Consider the following 24008-nt stretch of genomic DNA (forward strand, 5'->3'; position numbering starts at 1 on the left):
CAAGAACTGCAACCCTACTGTTTTTTCTATAGTCAACAGTTTCCTGTGTTTATCAAGAATGGTCCACTAACCAAAGGACATCCAGCCAACATGACACAACTGTGGGAAGCATTGGAGTCAACATGGGCCAGCATCCCTGTGGAACGCTTTTGACACCTTGTAGAGTCCATGCCTTGACAAATTAAAGGCTGTTTTGATGGCAAACGGGGGGTGCAACTCAATATTAGGAAAGTGTTCCTAATGTTTTGTCCACTCAGTGTATGTAGTGTGTATGTTGGCTGCTCACTCCCCAAGACTGTTTTGTGGTTTGGCCCCCGCTTGGGTGTCAGTTTTTACACTTGGAGGGTTGTTTCTGTTCTTCTGGGTCTCGTCTCTAAGTGTGTGTAAATCTCACAACTCCTGCTGGGACCGAGTCAGCCGTAAGACTAGCATTATGGCAACAGACCTCTCTAACTTAACCATGGAACATTTGTGTTGTGTGAATTTATGGGGTGGGGGGGTGCTGTACATGCTTTAAGAATAGATATGGCCCAAACAACTGTGATGTTAGTAATATATCCTTTCTTAAGCCAGCCGCCAAAACCTCAGCAAAATGCTTTATCCTCATTCTAGAAAAGTATTGGATGGTAACTGTAGAAACGCTGACAGAATGGACAGATGACTCCATGACAGTTTGGACACTGTTTAATATTGATTTATTAAAATTCATATGAAAAAGGACACTGTGTTTCACAGGGAGCAGGTACACATTCAACCTCAGGATACACACACACACACACAGTTGATCATACAGACATTGTGCTTGAAATACACAAAACACACAGTCAGGTTAGTTCACTTTGGGACACCTATGCATTTCTGCAGTTTCATCAACTGGAACTTGGGGTCAGTTGTGTACAGTCCTAATACAGAGACAGTTCTATAACAGGGCACAAAGTAGAAGTGAGTCCAAAAGCCACCTTTAAGACCAGCTACCCAACATAGTGAAAAGTGTTCCCACTGGGCACAAACTGATTGAATCAACGTTGTTTCAACATAACTTAAAATATATAGGATTTTTTTTTGTCATCAACTTGTTTCGAGGGTAAAATTTCAACCACAGAATTATGTCATCATGTTAACCAAATTCCAACATAGACAAACCTTGTGTAAAATGTGTTGAATTTGTGCCGTTAAAACACAGTCAAATCTTCAACGTTATATCTACTCAGAATTTAAAAAAATAATCGGCTGGGCAGCACCTCTTACTGGAGAACTAATCTATCTACAGCTACCCTTTAGTCTCCCATCCAGGGTTTTAACCAAGCCCAGCTTAGCTATGATGTCACTGACTCTTACCTATGTACTATTAGGAGAATGATTGTTGAGGGAAACTAGATCAATTCAATGCTGCTATCGAAGTCATTCCAAAGTGTAGGTTTAACGGAGCAACTTGGCTAGCAAACATACATTTTTTGTAACACCGCTCCAATCGAGTCTGGTCTAGACCCGGACCGGTTGTTGTCGTGTCCATTCGTGTTCGGGTCTGATTGTTTTCGGGTCCGTTCGGGTTCCAGGTCCAACTTTTTGGAGCCGATAAAGACCTCTAGTTTCAAGCTCTAGTTGATAAAAATGAAATGATATTTAGTGATATTGAATTGTGTTTAGTTTTCAAGGCAACCATAAGTTGGATTCCCGTCTCCATTTCAACCAAAAATATAAGTTAAAGAATAGGACTAAATCAAAGTTTATTTAAAGTGCATTTAAAGTTTGATTTGATTTAGTACTATTCTTTAACTTAGATTTTTGGTTGAGATGGAGACAAACTTAATTTGTAGACGAACTGTAATTAAAGCCAGACTAAATTAGTAACACAGATGGAACTATCCAAGCAGAAGATAAATCTCCTTCAAATGTTGATATTTGGTTGGCTGACTTACCCAGTCTCTTTGCTCCGGCCAAACGCCACAAATGTTTATTTATTTTCCGCAATTAAGTATGTAGCAATTGATAGAGCAGTGGAATAATTCAATGTGAGTCATCAGGCAAGATATTTGGTTGTGTTGACATCCAAATACAATTCAATATCACTTTTGAAATAACATAAATAACATATTTATTTGTCGACAAGTTAACAAATTATATGTTGTATTCACGTCGCCAACTCAACCAAAAATAAAAGTTAAAGAATGGAACTATCCAAACAGTAGATACATTTCCTTTAAAATGTTGATATTTGGTTGCATTGTCAACCAAACAATTCAATATTACTTTTGTAATAGCCTTAACTTAAGGATATTTACTCTATCTTACAAACAAATGTAAAGTTCAACCTTAAAATGAGTAACACATCCATGGCCACATTTTTAGGTTACTGTAACTATACATTATGTAATTAGATAAAGTATGCATGTTTAAGATAGCATGCATCGGTCATCATAGGTCTGTGGAGATCTTCACAATGGCTTTAATAATCTGTGAAGAATCTCGAACGGCATTGATCACTTGCTCCACGTACTTTGAATGTCATCTCAACTGCCATCCAGGTCATTTGGTTCGGCTAATAGATGAAACACAGTGATGTCACAATAATCTGTTGTATAAATAAACAAAATATCTGACATTGTGTTCCCATTTGAACTTTGCTGTGCTTTTAAATGGTTGGCACAGTGATAGACATTTGGGGGACAACTAAACCAAAAATCAGACATGGTCTTTCCATTAGAATTTGGTTGTAGATGGTTGAAAGCATAGTGATAACACGTTGGAAATTCAACTAACCTTGGCTGTCTTTTTGAGTGTATAGGGGCCTAACGGGTCGTCTCGACCAAATATTACCCAACAACCCACGTAGATTTTAAAAAAAAAATCTTTATTTAACTAGGCAAGTTAGTTAAGAATAAATGCTTATTTTCAATGACGGCCTAGGAACAGGGGGTTAACTGGGGCAGAACAACAGATTTTTACCTTGTCAGCTCGGGGATTTGAACTTGCAACCTTTGGGTTCCTAGTCCAACACTCTAACCACTAGGCTACCCTGCCACCCTGAAATGATGTGGTGTGCCCAGTGGGTCTGGTCCATTTTTTTGCTGTTCTTTTTCTACCCTCCTGAAGTGAAAAGAACTGTTGAAAATGCCCTGAAACCTTCCAGCACAACTCCAGTCTACCTTCAGTAAACGCACACACCAGCACACACACACACACACGCACGCACGCACGCACGCACGCACACACACACCAGCACACACACCTCTTTCACAGGAGGGAAACTCAGTGAGGTGGAACAGTTGGCAGACAGCTTTTACTGCGTTATTATTTCTGCAATCTTCAGAAGGTTGCCGATCACAGCTACACACACACATACATACGCACACACACACATACATATACACACACACCTCCTTTCAGGCACATTTATTTCCAAGTCCTTGCGTGAGTGTTTGTGTATTTTAATTTAGTGGGTTCTCTTGTGTATATGCAAGTGTGTGTGCGTTTCCGCTCAAGGCAATGGGTAGGTGTGTGTGTGTGGGGGAGGGGAGGGGGAGGGGGGGTAAGGCTGGAGCGTCACAGTCTGTGTCCTGTGTTCACTTCATTAGACATCAACAGGCCTACAGGGAGAGAGGGACTGTTTTTCACATCACACCGCCTGCATTTCCCATTACATACTAAACACTCATATACACACGTCCTCACACACATACACACATACTATACACTCATATACACACATACTATACACTCATATACACACATACTACACACTCATATACACACATACTACACACTCATATACACACATACTACACACTCATATACACACATACTATACACTCATATACACACGTCCTCACACACATACACACATACTATACACTCATTTACACACATACTATACACTCATATACACACATACTATACACTCATATACACACACACATAGTACATCCGTTAACATACACCCACTCACCACCACATACACTGACAGTAATACACACACAGCACATTCTGTACATATAGTCACATACACACATAGCCACACTGGACACAGCACCCTCACTCGTACTGTACATACACACATTCACTCATGTACAAACACATACAACAAACGCTACACTGACAAACTTCAAGACGTTAAACCCACACACTCTGCTGCGAGTCATTGGCCTTGGTGGGCAGCATCACCCCTCTGTGTGTTGCTGAATGAGGACAACCAGACAGACATACCCCTGCCTCAATGTTGGGGTGAGGTCAGCTCACTCACAATCTTTACCCTGAGGCAAATCTGCCAAACCTTTACATATCACACACATGTAGGACAGACACACGCAACACACTGTGGCTGGTCAGGCACAGATCCCAGCTTCGGTTTTACGAGTCCTCTGTGTGAGCCTGAGTCCATATCATTCTCTCTCCAAGCTGGCGAGCTCCCAATGTCCCCATAAGGTTTCTAATGCAGTCCCCATAAGGTTTCTCACACAGTCCCCATAAGGTTTCTCAAACAGTCCCCATAAGGCCCTCACAAGGTCTGTTACACACAGTCCCCAAAATGGCTTAAACTGTTACTGGAGGGTACTTCTGCTCGCTGGTGACACTGGCCACACTGGTGGGTGGGGGGTAGGGGGACTGCAGCTGTCTGTAGCCCCCCTGGCTGGGGTCCAGGTAGACCCCCTGGGGTGGAGACATGTGGTGGGTGGCATAGCCGATGTACTGGGGGTGGATGAACTGTCCCTGGTGGGGCATGATCTGGGTGGCCTGCTGACAGTTGAGCACGGAGAAGTTGGTTGGCATGTTGACGAAGACACTGGCGTCTGGAGGGAGACAGCAGGAGGCCTGGGCACGCATCATGGGCTGGGGGGCCGGGCGAGGCACCTGGGCAGGAGGGGCAGAGGAACTGGACGAGGTGGCCGTGCTTGATTGGCGGGAAGAGGAACCGCGAGACGTTCCCACGCTAGCCATCATGGGAATAGTCTCCAGGAGACGGCCGCCACCAGACCCGCCCCCTGATGACAGTTCCTGTTTGGGGCGGAGACAGTTGCAACAGCAAACGGCAACCACGGAACCCACCAGGACGAAAGCCACGAACACAGAGCCCACGATCAGGAAGGGAACGTAGATGGGTACTGTGGAGAGAGGAAGGAAGAAGGGTGAGGGAGTGGGAGGGAGGGAGGTTTTCAGTGGTTTGACGATAACAATTTTTTAACAAACAATGGAAAGAATATGTTTTTCTTTCTTCCATTATCAAATATACACTATATATACAAAAGTATGTGGACAAATTAGTGGATTTGGCTATTTCAACCACACCTATGGTTGACAGGTGTATAAAATCGAGCACACCGCCATGCAATCTCCATAGACAAACATTGACAGTAGAATGGCCTTACTGAAGAGCCCAGTGACTTTCAATGTGGCACTGTCATAGGATGCCACCTTTCCAACATGTCAGTTCGTCAAATTTCTGCCCTGCTAGAGCTGCCCCGGTCAACTATAAGTGCTGTTATTGTGAAGTGGAAACGTCTAGGAGCAACATCGGCTCAGCCGCGACGTGGTAGGCCACGCAAGCTCACAGAACGGGACTGCAGAGTGCTGAAGTACGTAACACGTAAACATGGTCTGTCCTCAATTGCAAAACTCACTACCAAGTTTTAAACTGCCTCTGGAAGCAACGTCAGCACAAGAACTGTTCGTCTGGGAGCTTCATGAAATGGGTTTCCATGACCAAGCAGCCGCACACAAACGTAAGATCACCATGCGCAATGCCAAGTGTCAAGTGCCAAGTGAGCAGCACTGCAAGCACAGACTGGAATATGTTCCGGGATTCTTCCGATGACATTGAGGAGTACACCACATCAGTCACTGGCTTCATCAAAAAGTGCATCGATGACGTCATCCCCACAGTGACTGTACGTGCATACCCCAACCAGAAGCCATGGATTAGAGGCAACCCCTTGGGTTGCGCCGTGGCAGAGATCTTTGTGGGCTATACTTGGCCTTGTCTCAGGATGGTAAATTGGTGGTTGAAGATATCCCTCTAGTGGTGTGGGGGCTGTGTTTGGCAAAGTGGGTGGAGTTATATCCTTCCTGTTTGGCCCTGTCCGGGGGTATCATTGGATGGGGCTACAGTGTCTCCTGACCCCTCCTGTCTCAGCCTCCAGTATTTATGCTGCAGTAGTTTATGTGTCGGGGGCGGTCAGTTTGTTATATCTGGAGTACTTCTCCTGTCTTATCCGGTGTCCTGTGTGAATTTAAGTATGCTCTCTCTAATTATCTCTTTCTCTCTTTCTTTCTCTCTCCCGGAGGACCTGAGCCCTAGGACCATGCCTCAGGACTGCCTGGCATGATGACTCCTTGCTGTCCCCAGTCCACCTGGCCGTGCTGCTGTTCCAGTTTCGACTGTTCTGCCTGTGGCTATGGAACCCTGACCTGTGCTGTTTTCTACTCTCTAGAGACAGCAGGAGCGGTAGAGATACTCTTAATGATCGGCTATGAAAAGCCAACTGACATTTACTCCTGAGGTGCTGACTTGCTACACCCTCGACAACTACTGTGATTATTATTATTTGACCATGCTGGTTATTTATGAACATTTGAACATCTTGGCCATGTTCTGTTATAATCTCCACCCGGCACAGCCAGAAGAGGACTGGCCACCCCTCATAGCCCTGGTTCCTCTCTAGGTTTCTTCCAAGGTTTTGACCTTTCTAGGGAGTTTTTCCTAGCCACCGTGCTTCTACACCTGCATTGCTTGCTGTTTGGGGTTTTAGCCTGGGTTTCTGTACAGCACTTTGAGATATCAGCTGATGTAAGAAGGGCTATATAAATACATTTAATTTTGATTTGACCTACTGTATGTGAGAATGCTATTAATTTACTACAGCTCAGCGCTCCACACCATGGTGCCCTCAAAGCTCATCACTAATCTAAGAACCCTGGGACTAAACACCTCCCCATGCAACTGGATCCGCCCCCAGGTGGTAAGGGTAGGTAACAACACATACGCCACGCTGATCCTAAACACGGAGGCCCCTCATGGATGCGTGCTCAGTCTCCTCCTGCACTCCCTGTTCACTCATGACTGCACTGCCAGGCACGACTCCAACACCATCATTAAGTTTGCTGATGATACAACAGTGGTAGGCCTAATCACCGACAATGACAAGATAGCCTATAGGGAGGAGGTCAGAGACCTGACCGTGTGGTGCAAGGACACAGTCGTGAAGAGGGCCTGACAAAACCTATTCCCCCTCAGGAGACTGAAAAGATTTGGCATGGGTCCTGAGATCCTCAAAAGGTTTTACAGCTAAAATCAAGAGAGCATCCTGACAGGTTACATCACTGCCTGGTATTGCAACTGCTCGGACTCAGACCACAAGGCACTACAGAGGCCAAGCTTCCTGTCTTCCAGGACCTCTCTACCAGGCGGTGTCAGAGGAAGGCCCTAAAAATTGTCAGACTCCAGCCACCCTAGTCATAGACTGTTCTCGCTGCTACCGCACGGCAAGCGGTACCAGAGCGCCAAGTCTAGGTCCAAACAGCTTCTACAGCTTCTACACCCAAGCCATAAGACTCCTGAAAATCTAATCAAATGGCTACCCAGACTATTTGCATTGCCCCCCCTTTTACGCTGCTGCTACTCTCTGTTATTATCTATGCATAGTCACTTTAATAATTCTACTTACATGTACATATTACCTAAATTACCTTGACACACCGGTGGCCCCGCACATTGATTCTGTACCAGTACCCCCTGTATATAGCCTCCACATTGATTCTGTACCAGTACCCCCTGTATATAGCCTCCACATTGATTCTGTACCAGTACCCCCTGTATATAGCCTCCACATTGATTCTGTACCAGTACCCCCTGTATATAGCCTCCACATTGATTCTGTACCAGTACCCCCTGTATATAGCCTCCACATTGATTCTGTACCAGTACCCCCTGTATATAGCCTCCACATTGATTCTGTACCAGTACCCCCTGTATATAGCCTCCACATTGATTCTGTACCAGTACCCCCATTGATTCTGTACCAGTACCCCCTGTATATAGCCTCCATGTTGATTCTGTACCAGTACCCCCTGTATATAGCCTCCACATTGATTCTGTACCAGTACCCCCTGTATATAGTCTCCACATTGACTCTGTACCGTAACACCCTGTATATAGCCTCCACATTGACTCTGTACCGTAACACCCTGTATATAGCCTCCACATTGATTCTGTACCGGTACCCCCTGTATATAGCCTTCACATTGATTCTGTACCAGTACCCCCTGTATATAGCCTCCACATTGATTATGTACCAGTACCCCCTGTATATAGCCTCCACATTGATTCTGTACCAGTACCCCCTGTATATAGCCTCCACATTGATTCTGTACCAGTACCCCCTGTATATAGCCTCCACATTGATTCTGTACCAGTACCCCCTGTATATAGCCTCCACAATGACTCTGTACCAGTACCCCCTGTATATAGCCTCCACATTGATTCTGTACCAGTACCCCCTGTATATAGCCTCCACATTGATTCTGTACCAGTACCCCCTGTATATAGCCTCCACATTGATTCTGTACCGGTACCCCCTGTATATAGCCTCCACATTGATTCTGTACCGGTACCCCCTGTATATAGCCTCCACATTGATTCTGTACCGGTACCCCCTGTATATAGCCTCCACATTGATTCTGTACCGGTACCCCCTGTATATAGCCTCCACATTGATTCTGTACCAGTACCCCTGTATATAGCCTCCACATTGATTCTGTACCGGTACCCCCTGTATATAGCCTCCACATTGATTCTGTACCAGTACCCCCTGTATATAGCCTCCACATTGATTCTGTACCAGTACCCCCTGTATATAGCCTCCACATTGATTCTGTACCAGTACCCCCTGTATATAGCCTCCACATTGATTCTGTACCAGTACCCCCTGTATATAGCCTCCACATTGATTCTGTACCAGTACCCCCTGTATATAGCCTCCACATTGATTCTGTACCAGTACCCCCTGTATATAGCCTCCACATTGATTCTGTACCAGTACCCCCTGTATATAGCCTCCACATTTGATTCTGTACCAGTACCCCCTGTATATAGCCTCCACATTGATTCTGTACCAGTACCCCCTGTATATAGCCTCCACATTGATTCTGTACCAGTACCCCCTGTATATAGCCTCCACATTGATTCTGTACCAGTACCCCCTGTATATAGCCTCCACATTGATTCTGTACCAGTACCCCCCCCTGTGATTATAGCCTCCACATTGATTCTGTACCCCCTGTATATAGCCTCCACATTGATTCCCCCTGTATATAGCCTCCACATTGATTCTGTACCAGTACCCCCTGTATATAGCCTCCACATTGATTCTGTACCAGTACCCCCTGTATATAGCCTCCACATTGATTCTGTACCAGTACTGTATATAGCCTCCACATTGATTCTGTACCAGTACTGTATATAGCCTCGTTATTTTTATTTGTTACTTTTATTTATTGTTTTTTTTAGGTATTTTTCTTAAAACTGCATTGTTGGTTAAGGGCTTGTAAGTAAGCATTTTGCTGTAAGGTCTCGTCTCCTGACAAATCTGGATTTTCCAGGAGAACGCTATCTGCCCCAATGCATAGTGCCAACTGTAAAGTTTGGTGGAGGAGTAATAATGGTCTGGGGCTGTTTTTCATGGTTCGGGCTAGGCCCCTTAGTTCTAGTGAAGGGAAATCTTAACTCTACAGCATACGTGACATTCTAGACGATTCTGTGCTGCCAACTTTGTTCCAACAGTTTAGGGAAGGCACTTTCCTGTTTCAGCATGACAATGCCCCTGTGCGCAAAGTGAGGTCCATACAGAAATGGTTTGTCAAGATTGGTGTGGAAGAACTTAACTTACCTGCACAGAGCCCTGACCTCAACTCCATCGAACACCTTTGGAATTAATTGGAACGCCGACTGCGAGCCAGGCCCAGTCTCCCAACATCAGTGCCTGACCTCATTCATGCTCTTGTGGCTTAATGGAAGCAAGTCCCAGCATCAATGTTCCAACATCTAGTGGAAGGCTTCGCAGAAAAGTAGAGGCTGTTATAGCAGCAAAGGGGGGGGCCAACTCCATGTTAATGCCCATGATTTTGGAATGAGATGTTCGACGAGCAGGTGTCCACATACTTTCGGTCATGTAGTGTACATTAAGACAGGGCTGTTCTTTCTATAACAAGCAGAGCAGAGCGAGGATAGAACTTCCTCAGACCATAACCACTTACGCCCTCAGAGAAAACAAACTGAACAAACTACAACAGCAACATGATGAAGTGGTTTATTCTACCATCAAGACTTTTGACATGATTTTGGAAAATACCCTCTTTCCTTGAACTAGTAAAGTTGAGAGACCAGAGTGAACTGCAGTGAGAAAAACAGTTTGTCAAAAAGTTCAAGCAAGAGCTGTTACACTCACGTGTTTTTACCTCACCCAAATGAAAACCCAAATGAGAGCGAAAGAGAAATGGAGTGAGACGGTGAGACAAAAGAGAAAAGAGGGAGAGACGAAATTAGAGGAAGAAAGGCCGAGACAGAGGTGGACTAGTGGTGTGTCTCCAGGGGGCCCCAGTCCCTCATTAGAAGTTATTAACTTTGTTTTGATCTTTTCTTATCCTGCGCGCCCAGCTGTGGCCCCCCCAACCCCCAACCCCCCTCCACCGACCCTGTACCTATCTGTCTGAGTGAGTTTATGCGTGCGTTTGATCTGTGTTTGTCTGTGAGAGGGGGGATTCTGTCTCATACCAAAGTTATGTAGCCAGAACTTATGTGGGTCTTCCTGACCTCTTCTCCTATATAAATCCACATCGCGCTATGGCATTTAAGCCAGAATAGTCCCTTATACTGTATAGAGGCAGCGTTAAGACATATTGAGAGTGGCATTAATGATGGCTGGTTTGGAGTAATGCAACAGATCACATTGAAGGCCTAATTCCATACATCTTTTCAACATGATATAGGCCAACCTTGCAGTGGGGCTCTAATGCATACTACATCTCTCTTACTGTAACCTTTGAACCATAGTAACAGCTGTGACTCTGGAGATAAAGCAGGCTACTGTGTGTTCAATCCGATCATCTGCATGATTCTCGCATGATTAGCATGTAATTCACCCCTTAAAGTACACAGCTGTTTTTCTGTCATCTGTCTAGTGTAAACCAGTTCCAGGAAGTACAGTACCCAGCTAGCACATAACGTTCTGAGAACCATGTGTTTCTGAGAGATTGGTGACAGCGTGGTTGACCTATGGTTATTTTGCATACAACCTTCCCACAACGTTCTGGTAATGGTGCAGGATAGTTGCTTGGTTTTGGAACATTCTCAGCACATTTAAGGAACTTGTTATATATTATATTTTCTTGCTATTTCATTACTTTAACAGACTGTTTCCTAAAAGTTCAAACATGGTTACATTTCAGGTTTGTTCACGGTTCTATTTAAAGTTATGTTCTCAAATTGTTCCGAGAATATTAAGAAAACTTTCCATAAATAATACAACAAAACTTTCATTTTTTGTTATTTAAAAACATACATTCCATTATCAGCATCAACAAAACTCTCTCTATCCTCTATCTTGTTAAGTGTTTCAAATCTGATCTTAATGAGTGCCTGTTTCCTTTGAAATGGGGACTGTTTGAATAGACTAAAATGAACAGCTTTGTATGTGTAAAAAAAAACATGGAATGCTAGATCCATCCTTGTGGCACAATTGACTAATTCCATGGATGTAGAACAGAAGATTAAAGGTTTGAATCTCACTGATGCCGTCTCACAATAAAAAATACATGTATTTGCATGATTAATGCCTAAGGGAGGGGTGTCAAACTCATTCCACGGAGGGCTTAGTGTCTGCTGGTTTTAGTTTTTTCCTTTCAATTAAGACCTAGACAACCAGGTGAGGAGCGTTCCTTACTAATTAGAGACATTAATTCATCAATCAAATACAAGGGAGGAGAGAAAACTCGAAGACAATTGGCCCTCCGTGGAATGAGTTTGACACATATGAAAGTTTTAAGGAAGTTATTCAAAAACTTCTAAATAACTTATAGGCCTCAGAGCGTTAATAAAACCTCCCAGGAATACTTCCATGGAACCGGAGTAAAACATTCTCAGAACCTCCCTCCAACCTAAAAAAAAAAGTTCACTTCTGTTCTCAGAACGTTACAAAATGTATTACGTATGCCTTTGTTCCCACAACCAATGTGAAACCAAAAGCATACGTTCCCACAACTTCCAAGGAACAAAATGTTTTATGCTGGATGAATCATGTTAAGATGACTTGGTAATGAAGCAGCAGGCTATCTCTCTTACAGAGTGAAGGTAGAGGATGGCAGTGTAGCCTACTACAGCATACAGAAAGTGGTTCATAGTAAACGTAAATGTTCTTTGGGTGTTTCGTTAACTTTTGACCCAACAGTGAGCGCTCATGGGGAATGTTGGCAGCAATGGTTCGAGTGGCAGGACCAGGGCAGAGTTGAGGTGCTTCCTCGCACACACGTACACAGGCACACAGGCACACAGGCACACACCCGTTTGGAGCACAATGGGGAACTTGTTACATGACAACTGATTTCATGAGATTTATTGTTCCTCTGGTTAAGTTACTCATTTTCCAGTTTGAATACTCCAAAGTGTTATGGAGTGTAACTGTAACCCTGAGAGAGGCAGTGACTCGTTCTGTCATTTTCCTTTTTCATTCTCTCTCTCTCCTTAACACACACTCGTTCTCTCCCTCTGAGCAACATCAAAAGTCACCAGCTTTTCAAAGGACCATTTCAAGATGTCTAAAGTTTGAAACTATAGGAACTCATTAGATAAGACTAATTCTGGGACAACAGTCAACTTGACTAGACTCAGTCTAGATACAGTACAAAAGAGGTAGAAGCTGAGGCGCTATGACATCAATTTTATGAGCCCATGACCTATTTCCTATTATAAACTGGGTGGTTCGAGCCCTGAATGCTGATTGGCTGAAAGCCATTTTATATCAGACCGTATACTATAGGTATGACAAAACATGTATTTTTACTCCTCTAATTATGTTGGTAACAAGTTTATAATAGCAATAAGGCACCCTGCGGTTTTGTGGTATATGGCCAATACTGTATACCACGGCTAAGGGCTGTATCCAGGCACTCCGCGTTCCGTCATGCATAAAAACAGCATTTAGCCGTGGTATATTGGCCATATACCACACCCCCTCTAGCCTTATTGCTTAATTGAACAGCTGTTAGCTTTAATACCTCACAGCCAAACCATACCATGATCAGGTTTAGAGGAGCTTTTCTTTAAGAGAGTTATGTAGCTACTATGGATATGAGTTAGTGCGTAAGGCTCCAGAAAGTCATCTAATGTCCTCCTAACAGCGTCACATGATATGTGAATACAGCCTATAGTCTGACAGAGACACAAGTAAAATGGCTGATGGGAGAAGTGTAGTAATGACAGTGCTGTGACATTATCTGTTGGAGAGTGTCTATAGTTTCCATTCAGCCCACTAGTCTATTCCACACCTGTTGCTGGACTGGGGCTGGGACAGCCCTACTCTGTCTGCAGTAATATCAGCCCCCATCTCTCTGTTCTTGTTTGGGCATATTATGTGTAACTGACTGCTCGTCCTCTCCCCATTCAAATCCCCGGGGTCCTCTCCTTTCCTGAATCCCACACATGTTCCTTCATGTTGAATGTTAGGCTCTGTTTATTGTTCTTAATGCATATACAGTATCCTTGGGGTTATTCATTGACATGGCTGTGTGTATCTTTGCTTTGTGATTAATTGGTTGCCCTGTACATAAAAAAATGAATTCAATGTACAAGCGGTGCTTTGCATGACAAAATACTTCATTTTTTTTGCCAGTTTAAGTTATTTTGGCTGTTGTTCACTATATGAAAATGTATTTGGCTCTTTCTGGAGTGATAAGTGATGACTCTTTCAACAAATGCCAAGAGAGAAACATACTGTATTCTACTCTACAAGAAAGGCTTGCTCTGTTGATGTGTATGTTTAATATCTGTACTACGTGTAGCCAACTATTTTTTTATTTGAAAAATGACCATTGCAAGATTTTTGACTCATAGTAAATGTGCCTCTCATTTTGTAATGTGCAAGCACTTAATATGTGTGCACTGTAGTGTCTCTTTTCATCCTATATGATGCAGCTTTCTGTGCTACAACTGTAGTGAGAAGGTGATGGAAATATGTTGGAAACATGTCAAAGACATCAATAACTAATACCTGTTTGGACCTTGAAGATTTTCAGTAAATCTGCTTTCAATAAAAATAATGAAGAATTATGACATCTGTTCTTCCAATCACACCTAAATTGTTAGGCTAGTACTAACTCACTGCTAAGACTTAGATGAGGTTACAATGTGACATTATTCGGCGCTTCCGTTCCATGCGCAATTGGTCATGGACACCCTATCCACGCAACGTAAAAAAAAAAGGCCTGGATAAAGTAAAAATGTGCGTTGAAATCATGTGAATGTAACTAGGCGGTAAACGTCAGGAATGAACATACAGGGGATTCATTCCTAATGTGTTTGGGATGGGAATGAACCGTTCACATAGGCCTATACCTCAGCGGAATCGACACGCAAGCGCGGGGAAATGATTCATAACGCGATTTGTTTTTATGAACAGAGCTGTCAGCGCCGTCGCGAGCCAATGGCCTAAAGATCCGGTCAAGTCCAAACTTGATCCTCGTGGGGACAGTGCGCTGCTCGAGCTCTGCAGTCCCCGCGGCGCGCGTGTGTTGCAGCTAGAACAAACACAGCTATTTATAACGCCACGCAGCACAATTTTCCATTTGTGAGTGCGTGGGTTTATGGTGTCAACTGGCTTCTCTGCAGCTGTTGCTGCCAACTGAACCGGTACGCTGAACCGGTATCTCTAAGCGATTTTTAAGCTCCCAGATAGATAGTGGTTGAAAAGACTAGAACATACCTACATGTTTGAAAGAAACTCATAACTCCAACTTTCAATAACGTATCATTTGTTCTAGGCCTGGGCCATTGTGGCCTAAACCTTTATTAAAAGTAGGCAATTAGGCCCTCTCATTCCGTCTCACTCATCTCCTTGAAAATGCAATATTGCTGGCGTAGCCTATAATTAAGTTAAACAATTTAAACTGAGCCAGTTTAAAATCTAATTTAGAAATTACATTATAAGTTTTAGCAGACAAGGAGAGCTTTGCAGCCTTGAGGCAGAGCGTTTGGTACAGCTGCTGTGGCCCCTAAAGCTGGCCGTGCTGGGCCAGACAGAGTTCTCACCTGCGCCCGTCTCCTTGTTCTCTTTGCTGTCGGTGCCAGGTTGCTGGGCTTGCTTGTCGTTGTCACAAGTCCCCTGGTCCAGCCGTGCTTCATTCCTGGAGCAGCAGTACCGCAGCTCGCATTTCCCGCAGCAGATGATGGCATCCTCACCATCGAACTTCTCCGGGCACTGGAAGCCCTCTCTCCATGTGCCCTGGGTGTCATGCCAACCGTGACAGTACTCCCCACTCGCCTTCACGTCAATAATAGCCAGGAGCAGAGTCACAACCACGGTGACAGACATTGGGAGACCTCCGCCACCCCACATCCCGACCATGGTGCCCGTGTGCACACTGGGCGCGCTATGAGACAGAGGCTTTCTTTCTCTTACTCTCAGGCTTTAACCTGGTTAACAAAGTGATACGGCGAATGAATGAAATGAAAGAGCGAGGCGACAAAATGGAAACAAAACAAACGACTTTGAAACTATCATTTGAGAGTGGAATTCCGTGGGTAATCCTACAGCCTAATTCAATAGATCCACAAATTTGTCACCAAAGCGCTCCTTTTAAAAGTGTCCACTGTTTGAAGTTGACCACAAGATTCCAAGTAGCGTTTAGTAACGCTTGTTGAGAAAATAAAACATGATCAAATATCCAGAACATAAATAGCCTACATTTGGCACCAATCTTACAAATAGCCTATTATTTCATAGCGCGTCTTTCACTCTCAATTTCACGGCTGTGAGCTCTCGGAGCCCCGGGTAAATCCAACATCAATCCAGGCTGAACGGAATCCCTCTGGCATGGAAGCGAGGCTGTCCATGGTCTCCTGAAAATACGCTTCTCGGATGACTTTCCCCCAGAGATGCAGCGAAACCAACACTGGCCTTACATGTAATCCATACGTGCCATGCGAGTATTCTCACGGATTCTCCCCCAGTCCCTCTGTCCAGTCCACCAGAACAGCAATTTGTTTTTATCCTCTTCTAATGTGTCATGAGGTTAACTTCTCAAAACTGTTCTACAGTAGACTCAAATTTGGGAAACTAGACCATGAGACTAAAATCGAATAGAGCATGTTAGTCACAGTCTCTGGTGCTCATTAAGGATAGGCTACGCCATAAAGAGACGTGCAAGAGATGTAAACTTTTCACGCATTCATACAGTATTGCCTCCCAGGCTCTCACTCCTAGTCCATCTATGGCGTGAGTGCCTCGAATGAGAGGTGGGCTACTGGTTCAGCCATGCGCTTGCGCATTGGTTACTGACATTTTTCTAGACTTTTCAGCGCTCAGCTCAGCCAGTTGTCAGTGTGAAGAACTGTCACTGCATACGGTTCCGAGGAGTCCCACCGCTTTCTGAGGGTAGCCCCGGTGCAGCATTGGGTGTGGGTGCCCCCTTGGGACCCCTGCGCGCACAATGTAAGAGCGCACGCACTGTCTGCTGGCCGGCCGGCACTCATACATTATCACATTAAATTGACTTATGTGCATACAAACTTTGGCCAGGACGCACGCACGCGCGCACGCATTCTCTCACACGGTTGTGAATTGACCCTCTCGAGTGAATATCCTATAGCTAGGAATTAGAATACTAATATGAATTTAATAGGATCTCTATGGTGAATACTAACTGATATATTAGGTTTACTACCTACTTTTTTCTGTGAGGCTACATTACATCTTTGTCCTGATTATGTTGTTCGATGTTCAAGGTGAGTACTGTCTGTTCTGTCATATGGGAGCTGAAAATAATTTGTAAGATGACATTGCCACCTGGTGGTCATACGTATTAGCACAAATCCATATAACCACTTGTGTTTTTCCCATTACTGATTATGCAAATACTATACATTGTTGTAATTTTATATTTTGAACGTGATGAAGAGTGGACCTATGTTTCAGGTCATTTTTTTATAGTGTTTAGCTCTATCTCAAGCTCTCTTGCTACATCTACATCTCTTTAAAACAACTCTGTGTGCCTTGCTTGTAGCTGTTAAAGACTACATTTCCCATTATGCCAAAGAGCTCCTCAAAGATGTTTTATAACTTAACCAAGATAGATAACAGCCAGTCGTTTACAATGGGGAACAAATGAGTCATAGTGGCAAAACGAGCAAGGAAGTGGGCAGAGCCAAGCACGAACTAGCGAGATCCTATTGGGTTGTTCTAGTATATCTGCATATTTCCGTTAGGGAACGCCTACTTTGTTAAGAACCCGTGTGCAATAACTCAATTCGCCTTTGAGCACCTTCTAAACAACGCGATGTTGTAAAAAGTTTGCAAAGGGCAAATTCTACTAAACTTAGTCCACTATGTTCATACCAGATTGTAGTTTTGGGAACAGAAAACTGTATTGAGATCAAATATTTCATCGATGAGAACATTTGCAGAATGTCGGCAAAAATCCATAGTGGGCTTCCTTTCACTACCATATTTGGTAGTGAGTGGAAACGGAAAGCGGATGCTTCACATTTATACAATCAGTGAAATATCTGTGTCATTGTTCTATCTGTGGTGTCGTTTGATTGGTAACTAGGAGGTTACACATTTCACCCAGAAGCGCGCAACAACTGTTGAACACAGCGCCACTCCACAACGGAAAGAAAACAATGAATACAGCAAACTAACTAAACACTTTGCTACAGTTAATAACCTAGTGTGCCAGCAAGCTACAACTACCTAGTTTAAGAGTAGCTTGCGTATGACTTTCATTGAAACAACTCCTGGCAAAACAACATAGCTAGGTAGGCTAACGTTAGCCAGCTAATCAGACATTTTCTAGCTAGTTATCGTTTTCTTCCCAGATGTCGTTTACGAGGGTGGGCCGCTTACAGCACGGTCAAGGAAAACGACTTGCTGTGCGTCCCAAGAAGGCCAATGCCCCGAAGAGAGAGTGGGTGGTGAGTGTGCTAGTAGTTGCTGTCCCTGTCATGGAATCAACTTTGCCACCAGGGGAGAATGAAGAGATACATTTATGAAATTATGATGACTACCATCTTCTGCTAATTTCAGAGCACCGTCCATGACCTCTCTGTACACAAGGCTTCACCGGAGGAGCTGGTAAGAGAGACATGTTGTTTTCTCTCATTTTGTTATGTTGTTAGTTATCCTAGGTCAGTATGCCTACTCATCTCTCTTCCTCCTCAGAATCGTCGTCATGAGATGCACCGGTCCCAGAACCGAGTGGTGGCCCAGTGGGAGCTGAGAGAGAGAGCTCTGAGACACAGGAGGAAGAAGGACCTCCCTGGTAGCCCAGCTCCGCTAGACCGCGCCAGCCTCAACATCATCAGAGAGGTGAGGAGTACAGACAGACCTCATGCGCAGATCATAGGGGTATCTCACGTAAGTCTAATTTGACATGAAACTACTTTGAAATTGCAAACTCAAGTCAGCTCGCAACTCGGTGATCACTTACATCCCCTTGATTCCCCACAGATGTTTCTTGAATGTTGTTTATATTACATAACTGCAGATTAAACCTTCGTCTTCACACTGAAGACTTGTTATCTCATTGTGCTGTAGGTGTTCTCAGATCAGTTTCAACTGCAGGACGTTCTGGCCCGGTCAGACAGAGCTATGGCTGTGGTCAAAGACTTGTTTGGCGACGTGCCTCGCAGGCAGACCGGTATGATACTGCTCTTATCCTGCTATGGATTGATGAATAGCTTTTCAATGTGTTTTGATCATGTGTTGGTTATTGTATGTCTGTGTTTGAATGTTCTCTATGCATCTTCCAGGGTTTCTGTTGTGGCACCGGACATTTGAGAAATTTACCAGACCCATAACTTGATTAGGGCGTCCACCCGCGTTGCTCCGAATGACTGAAAGCACATTTAGATTATGGTAATTCATATTAACACGCAACTCGAGGATGGAACTACATGCATCCTTACCAAATTCCAATGCGCACTTTGAAGATTTTAGAATAAGTGTCCACATTTACTTTTCCTCAGCCAACAAGATGAGTAATGAACAGCAAAATCACAAGCCTTTGTCAATCTACTATGCCCCATAGTAGAAAAGTTGACCTATTCTATTGGTCAGCTTGTTAAGAAAGAGAGCCTGTTCCAAACACTCTGGGACAGTTGTGGGATGATAGATCCCAAATTCAACCAGTAGGCATAGACTACATAACAAAACTTTAAAAAGCAATGAGTCTGATGCAACAGATCAGAACGTTTCGCTTAAAATGTTGACAAACTATTATTTCTTCACATTATAAGCAATGCGCAGGAGGCTTTTCACAAATGTTCATTCCATAATGCAATTAGCGGGAAAACGCCGTTGTCAAAAGCACACCACACATGTGAGACGTTTCATGTGACGGAGATGTAAATATCCATTAGAAATGTAGAAAGAGGGGAGATCTAAAGATGCAACAACTAACATGGGTTGATAATGACTAGTATTGTGCCTTTGGCTACTGGACAATGTATAAAATAAACTTGATTTGAAAACCAATAGAACATGAGAGAAATAGTCTACTGGTTTCAATGGCATATGGAGAAGTCTTAATAAAATAAATGCCTCTACGTACGTGGTCTGATTTTGGCTGCTTTGAAGCAAGGTTAGACATACCTCATATGTAGCAAAACGTTCAGGATTCAAATAATTAGGTCTGTTTTCAAAATGCACACAGCCTCCATTTCGTTGCAAAGTGGTGTGTGATGCACTGATGAAGCCAAAGCGCGCTTCAATTACCAGTTGATGAATACAAATACTAGTTATTTTAATTGTGGCCATAAAAACTTTTTAACACACGATTGCATTTAGAATTATTGCGCACTGATTGTGCCTATAAAGGCAGGTTTCAGTCTAGCAGCAACGAAACAGCTGTTTGAGATGCTGTAGCAGAAGCTCTCCTGCTGTCTGCACTCTGTAATAAATAACATGCCTAACGAGTATACACGTGCACCTTTAGACCGGTCAAACGTATTTACATCGACTGGTATTTCCATCAGTTAGCCTAATAGGCATTATTTCACAATGGGATTTTTATTTTTCTCCCGGTCAATCAGCTTTTCAATGTTTGTATTGTCTTAAAGCTGGTTATTACTGACCGGTTAACGGAAGCTCTAAAGTGTTGTTGTGAGTGATTTTGTATTCTTTATTTTTCTCAGGGTTCCCCAGTGTTACCATGGCTCCAGACTGTGGCTCTGACTCAGACCTGCCTGTCCTGCAGAAACCAGAGGCCCCAACACAGCTCTCCCTCCTCAGCCAGTCCATGATGGACCCACAGGTACTGCTCTCTTTCTCTTTGTGTCTTTTTCCATTTCTTAACATATTTATTTTTTATTTCAGGCTCTGAATGAGCTGGAGGACTCTGTTGAAGACCATAGTGATGAAGAAACTGGCCATTCTGCCTCTGTCAATTTCAACTCCAACATGGATACCAGGTAACAACGCTGACATTCTGCCAAACACTTACCAATGCCCACACACACCCATTACAAATGATTATTTGCCAGACAGCAGCCCCCCACACCTCTCTGATTCAGAGGGGTTGGGTTAAATGCATAAGACACTTTTCATCAGCTCACATCCTTTTCTGTTGTCAGTTACAAGGTGTCTACCCGGAAAGTGAAAGCCAAGCCTTGTACTAGAGGAGGGAAGCAGCAAAGACCCCAGTGTAACTCCAACCTCCAGGGGGCAGGAGGAGACAGCCCCCCTCAGACTCCCAGTGCCTCAGGGGGAACCCAAGTACAAGCAGGTAAGAGGACAGATTGTTTAACTGGGAAAAAGGATGGATAATGTGATGTATTATACATCAACTCTTACTCCCTATTTTCTCTCTCTCTCTCACCCTCATTCCCTTTCCTTTCCTCCTCTCTCTCCAGCTCTGAATGCCACAGTAAAAGTCCAGCGGTTGTGGTCCAGACAGCCCCAACCCCAGCCTGAACCTGGGGAGCATTTCACCCTGGTCACTCAGGTCCTGAACCCAGACCCTCCTCTCACCCGCTCAGGTACGACTCGTAGTGCATCACAACAACAGTCAATTCATCAGGTACTATTCTTTAAAGTTGACTGAATTAGTGCACATTAATGCATAGTAGTGCAGTAATTGGTTCATAGAGGCATATGTTAACATGTTTCTCCTATGTGTCTGTTTCTATGTAGGCAGGAAGAGCCGGTCCTCGAAAGCCAGTAGGGGGCGCAGTACTGAGTCAGGTCTGGATGGCTCTACCCTCAGCTCTCTGAGTGGGAACCAGTCCAGCCTGGGGCTGCTGCAGGGCCTGCTGGGTCAGGTGGAGACAGAGCTGGATGGCCTAGGGCTAGAGGAGCCTCCCAGAGCCCCAGGAGCAGGGGAAGGAGAGGGGACGACGGGGCCAAAGCACAGCACACATGGCCTCACAGGCTTCTCTGTGGCTCTGGTGTCTACACTTGGCCGCCTGGCTAGACTACTCAGACAGGTATGCCTAACGACTATTCGACTGGTTCTCTGTGTCTATGTTCTGTTCTGCCAGTATGAATGATAACTTTGTCCCCTGTGGGTCAGAGAGAGGAGGAGGCTCAGAGGGAGGGAAAGGAGAGGAGGAGGCTGGAGGTGGAGGTGAAGGAGCAGAGAGGGATGATAGACGCCCTCACCGCAGAGACCCTGACCCTGAGAGAGGAGAGTGCCGCCCTGCAGGTCAGAATAGACATCACACACACAGTATCTCTCTACATCACTTCTACCTTAAGAATGGCTTCCAAGGCTAATTCATGTTTCTTCATATCATTATGTGCGATGAAGAGGTCTCTAATAGTGATTTCCCTCCAGGCAGGTTTGCAGCAGCGAGCGTGTGATCTGGAACAGAGGCTGGACACAGTGGTGCTGGTTCTGGGGGGATTGGGGGTACTAGGAGGAGACGGGGACTATGAGCCCCAAGAGACTGGCAGCATAGCTACAGGTCAGTACACACACACACACACACATGGTTCACTATACTTTTCCTCAACGTGTTATGAGTATTGGTAAAGACTTGTGTCCCTATGCAGGCAGTGAGTGGGAACCGTCCTATGATGCAGACGCTCCTGTACCCTCCTATGAACAGAATCAGACCGGTCTCACTCTCAACCCTGCTGTGCTGCTCTCTCCACCACGTCAGAGAGACAATCGGCCACACGATCACACTTCAGGTAACAGGTCTCTCTTTCTGGGTTGTCTATTTGGCTCTACTCTGCTCTCTTTCTTCATGTTTTCATTCTGTCATGTTGCTCTCCTCCCCAGCTGTTAATTCCCTGGCTCTTCACCACGTTCCCCCTCTCCCTGTGACCCGGGGCTCCTGTGACGACCTCCAGACCTTCAGCTCCGCCCCCTCTCTCTTCAGCCTGCCTCGCCCTGCCCCTACACCCCCTCCAGCCGCCACCCCAGACCCCTCCCTCTCCTCTGCGATCCGTCCCAGGGTGCCATGCTGTCTCAGATTGCCGAGCTGACCCGTCAGAACGCCCTCATACGGAATCAGCTGGGGCAGTTCCACCCCGCTACTCCTCCCTCCGGTTCAGAGATTTGTGAAGGTCAGAGTTCAGGCAGGGGGTCTGTCTCCAGCAGCACAGGGAGACTGACTCCCCAACAGGGCATGGAGAAGAGCGGCTTCGTTCCCAGCAGTACAGGAAGAACAACACCCCAGCGTGAGGCAGGGAGAGAGAGGGGGACATGGTCCTGTGGTGGAGAGCAGCAAACGCAGCAGGTGAGGTCACATCTAACAGAACACTCACTGTCCAGATTTCAGGTCTCTTGAATACTGTACAGTACGGCATGATAAACATTCCATGAGGTGAACATACTGGGGTCTTCAATCAAGTTTTGCATGAATGACAGGTGAAGTACCTGATGTTTCTCTGTGTCTCCTACAGCCTGTGGTTTGTGAGGGCCCAGGCTGTGAGAGCAGTGTGGAACAGCGTCTCCTAGAGCTCAACAGGCAGAGTGCAGCAGCCAGGAGCAGACTGCTGGAGCTTATAGAACAACAGAGACAGAGCTCCTCCTCAGCCAGAGTTTCCCCCTCTGTCTCCCCCATACCTCCACTGTCAGGTCAGGCAGCTGTGTGTGTGAGACAAGAGGTGTGTGTTGTAACCATCTCCACACAGTATTCATTACTGCTTTCTCCCTCTCAACAGCAGGCCTGAGCCCAGAGTCATCCATGCTGCTGCCTGAACAGGACCCCTCCCCCCTGGGCAGCGGAGGTAGTAGACGGTGAGTCTGAAATAAGAACTGTATTCATTAGGGAGGACTGTACATTTAGAGAGAACCGTAAATGGGACAATACAACACTGACTTTAGATCTGTGACGAGGACATTTCATTCTAACCGACTCGGCAGGTGATGTGGATGAAGGGATCAGAGGTCAGGGGAATGATGGTCATCTTGACTGAGGAGGTCCTGTGTGTTTCAGGTCTGCTGGTGGGGTCTCTCCACAAAGCCTTGGAGGACAGTCCAGAGGCAGCAGGACTCCGGTACACACACACACACACACACACGTTCATCCTATTTGTGGAATGTTTCGTTTTTTTTTTTTAAGGACGATCATACAATTTTCCCTTTTGTCCAGTACAGGTGGACAAGCTGAAAGGAGAAGGCTGGTTTGCGTTGTCCACACATGTAAGATGAACAAGTTAAGAACTGAATATAGAAACTCCCTGCAACTTTTGTAACTTTTAGTAGAGGTCACTTTAGACTTAAAATGTTGTTTCTTTACCCTGTTTTTACCTATGCAATTTTATTATGGTTGTGAATTAAAACTTTTGATAACTGTGGTT

General features: G+C 44.8%; 2 protein-coding genes across 2 annotated transcripts; one reads left to right on the forward strand and one right to left on the reverse strand.

Annotated features, from left to right (window-relative positions):
* Positions 1–678: 678 nt before the first annotated feature.
* LOC115104957 (protein shisa-2-like) lies at positions 679–16474 on the reverse strand. The gene is made up of 2 exons (XM_029626404.2): positions 15290–16474; positions 679–5099 (listed from the first exon to the last, which is right to left on the reverse strand). Exons 1-2 carry the CDS (start codon positions 15603–15605, stop codon positions 4531–4533), a joined length of 885 nt encoding a protein of 294 aa, XP_029482264.1. The 5' UTR covers positions 15606–16474; the 3' UTR covers positions 679–4530.
* A 1317-nt stretch (positions 16475–17791) lies between these two features.
* spice1 (spindle and centriole associated protein 1) lies at positions 17792–24005 on the forward strand. Its single transcript, XM_029626407.2, is given in 19 exon segments — positions 17792–18172; positions 18285–18332; positions 18420–18566; positions 18795–18897; positions 20393–20511; positions 20574–20668; positions 20831–20982; positions 21110–21235; positions 21390–21682; positions 21769–21900; positions 22033–22162; positions 22251–22391; positions 22483–22583; positions 22585–22631; positions 22633–22942; positions 23109–23283; positions 23370–23445; positions 23645–23705; positions 23806–24005. Coding segments are annotated over 19 exon segments (2406 nt in total). The 5' UTR covers positions 17792–18076; the 3' UTR covers positions 23860–24005.
* Positions 24006–24008: the final 3 nt, after the last annotated feature.

This window comes from Oncorhynchus nerka, linkage group LG22 (genome assembly GCF_034236695.1).
Source record: "Oncorhynchus nerka isolate Pitt River linkage group LG22, Oner_Uvic_2.0, whole genome shotgun sequence".
NCBI lineage: Eukaryota > Metazoa > Chordata > Actinopteri > Salmoniformes > Salmonidae > Oncorhynchus > Oncorhynchus nerka.

Coding starts and splice junctions, on each gene's coding strand:
- LOC115104957 (XM_029626404.2), bottom strand. CDS start 15,605: ATGGTCGGGATGTGGGGTGGCGGAGGTCTCCCAATGTCTGTCACCGTG. Junction 5,100..15,289: donor GAACAAGGAGACGGGCGCAG/GTGAGAACTCTG, acceptor CTCTCTCCACAG/TACCCATCTACGTTCCCTTC.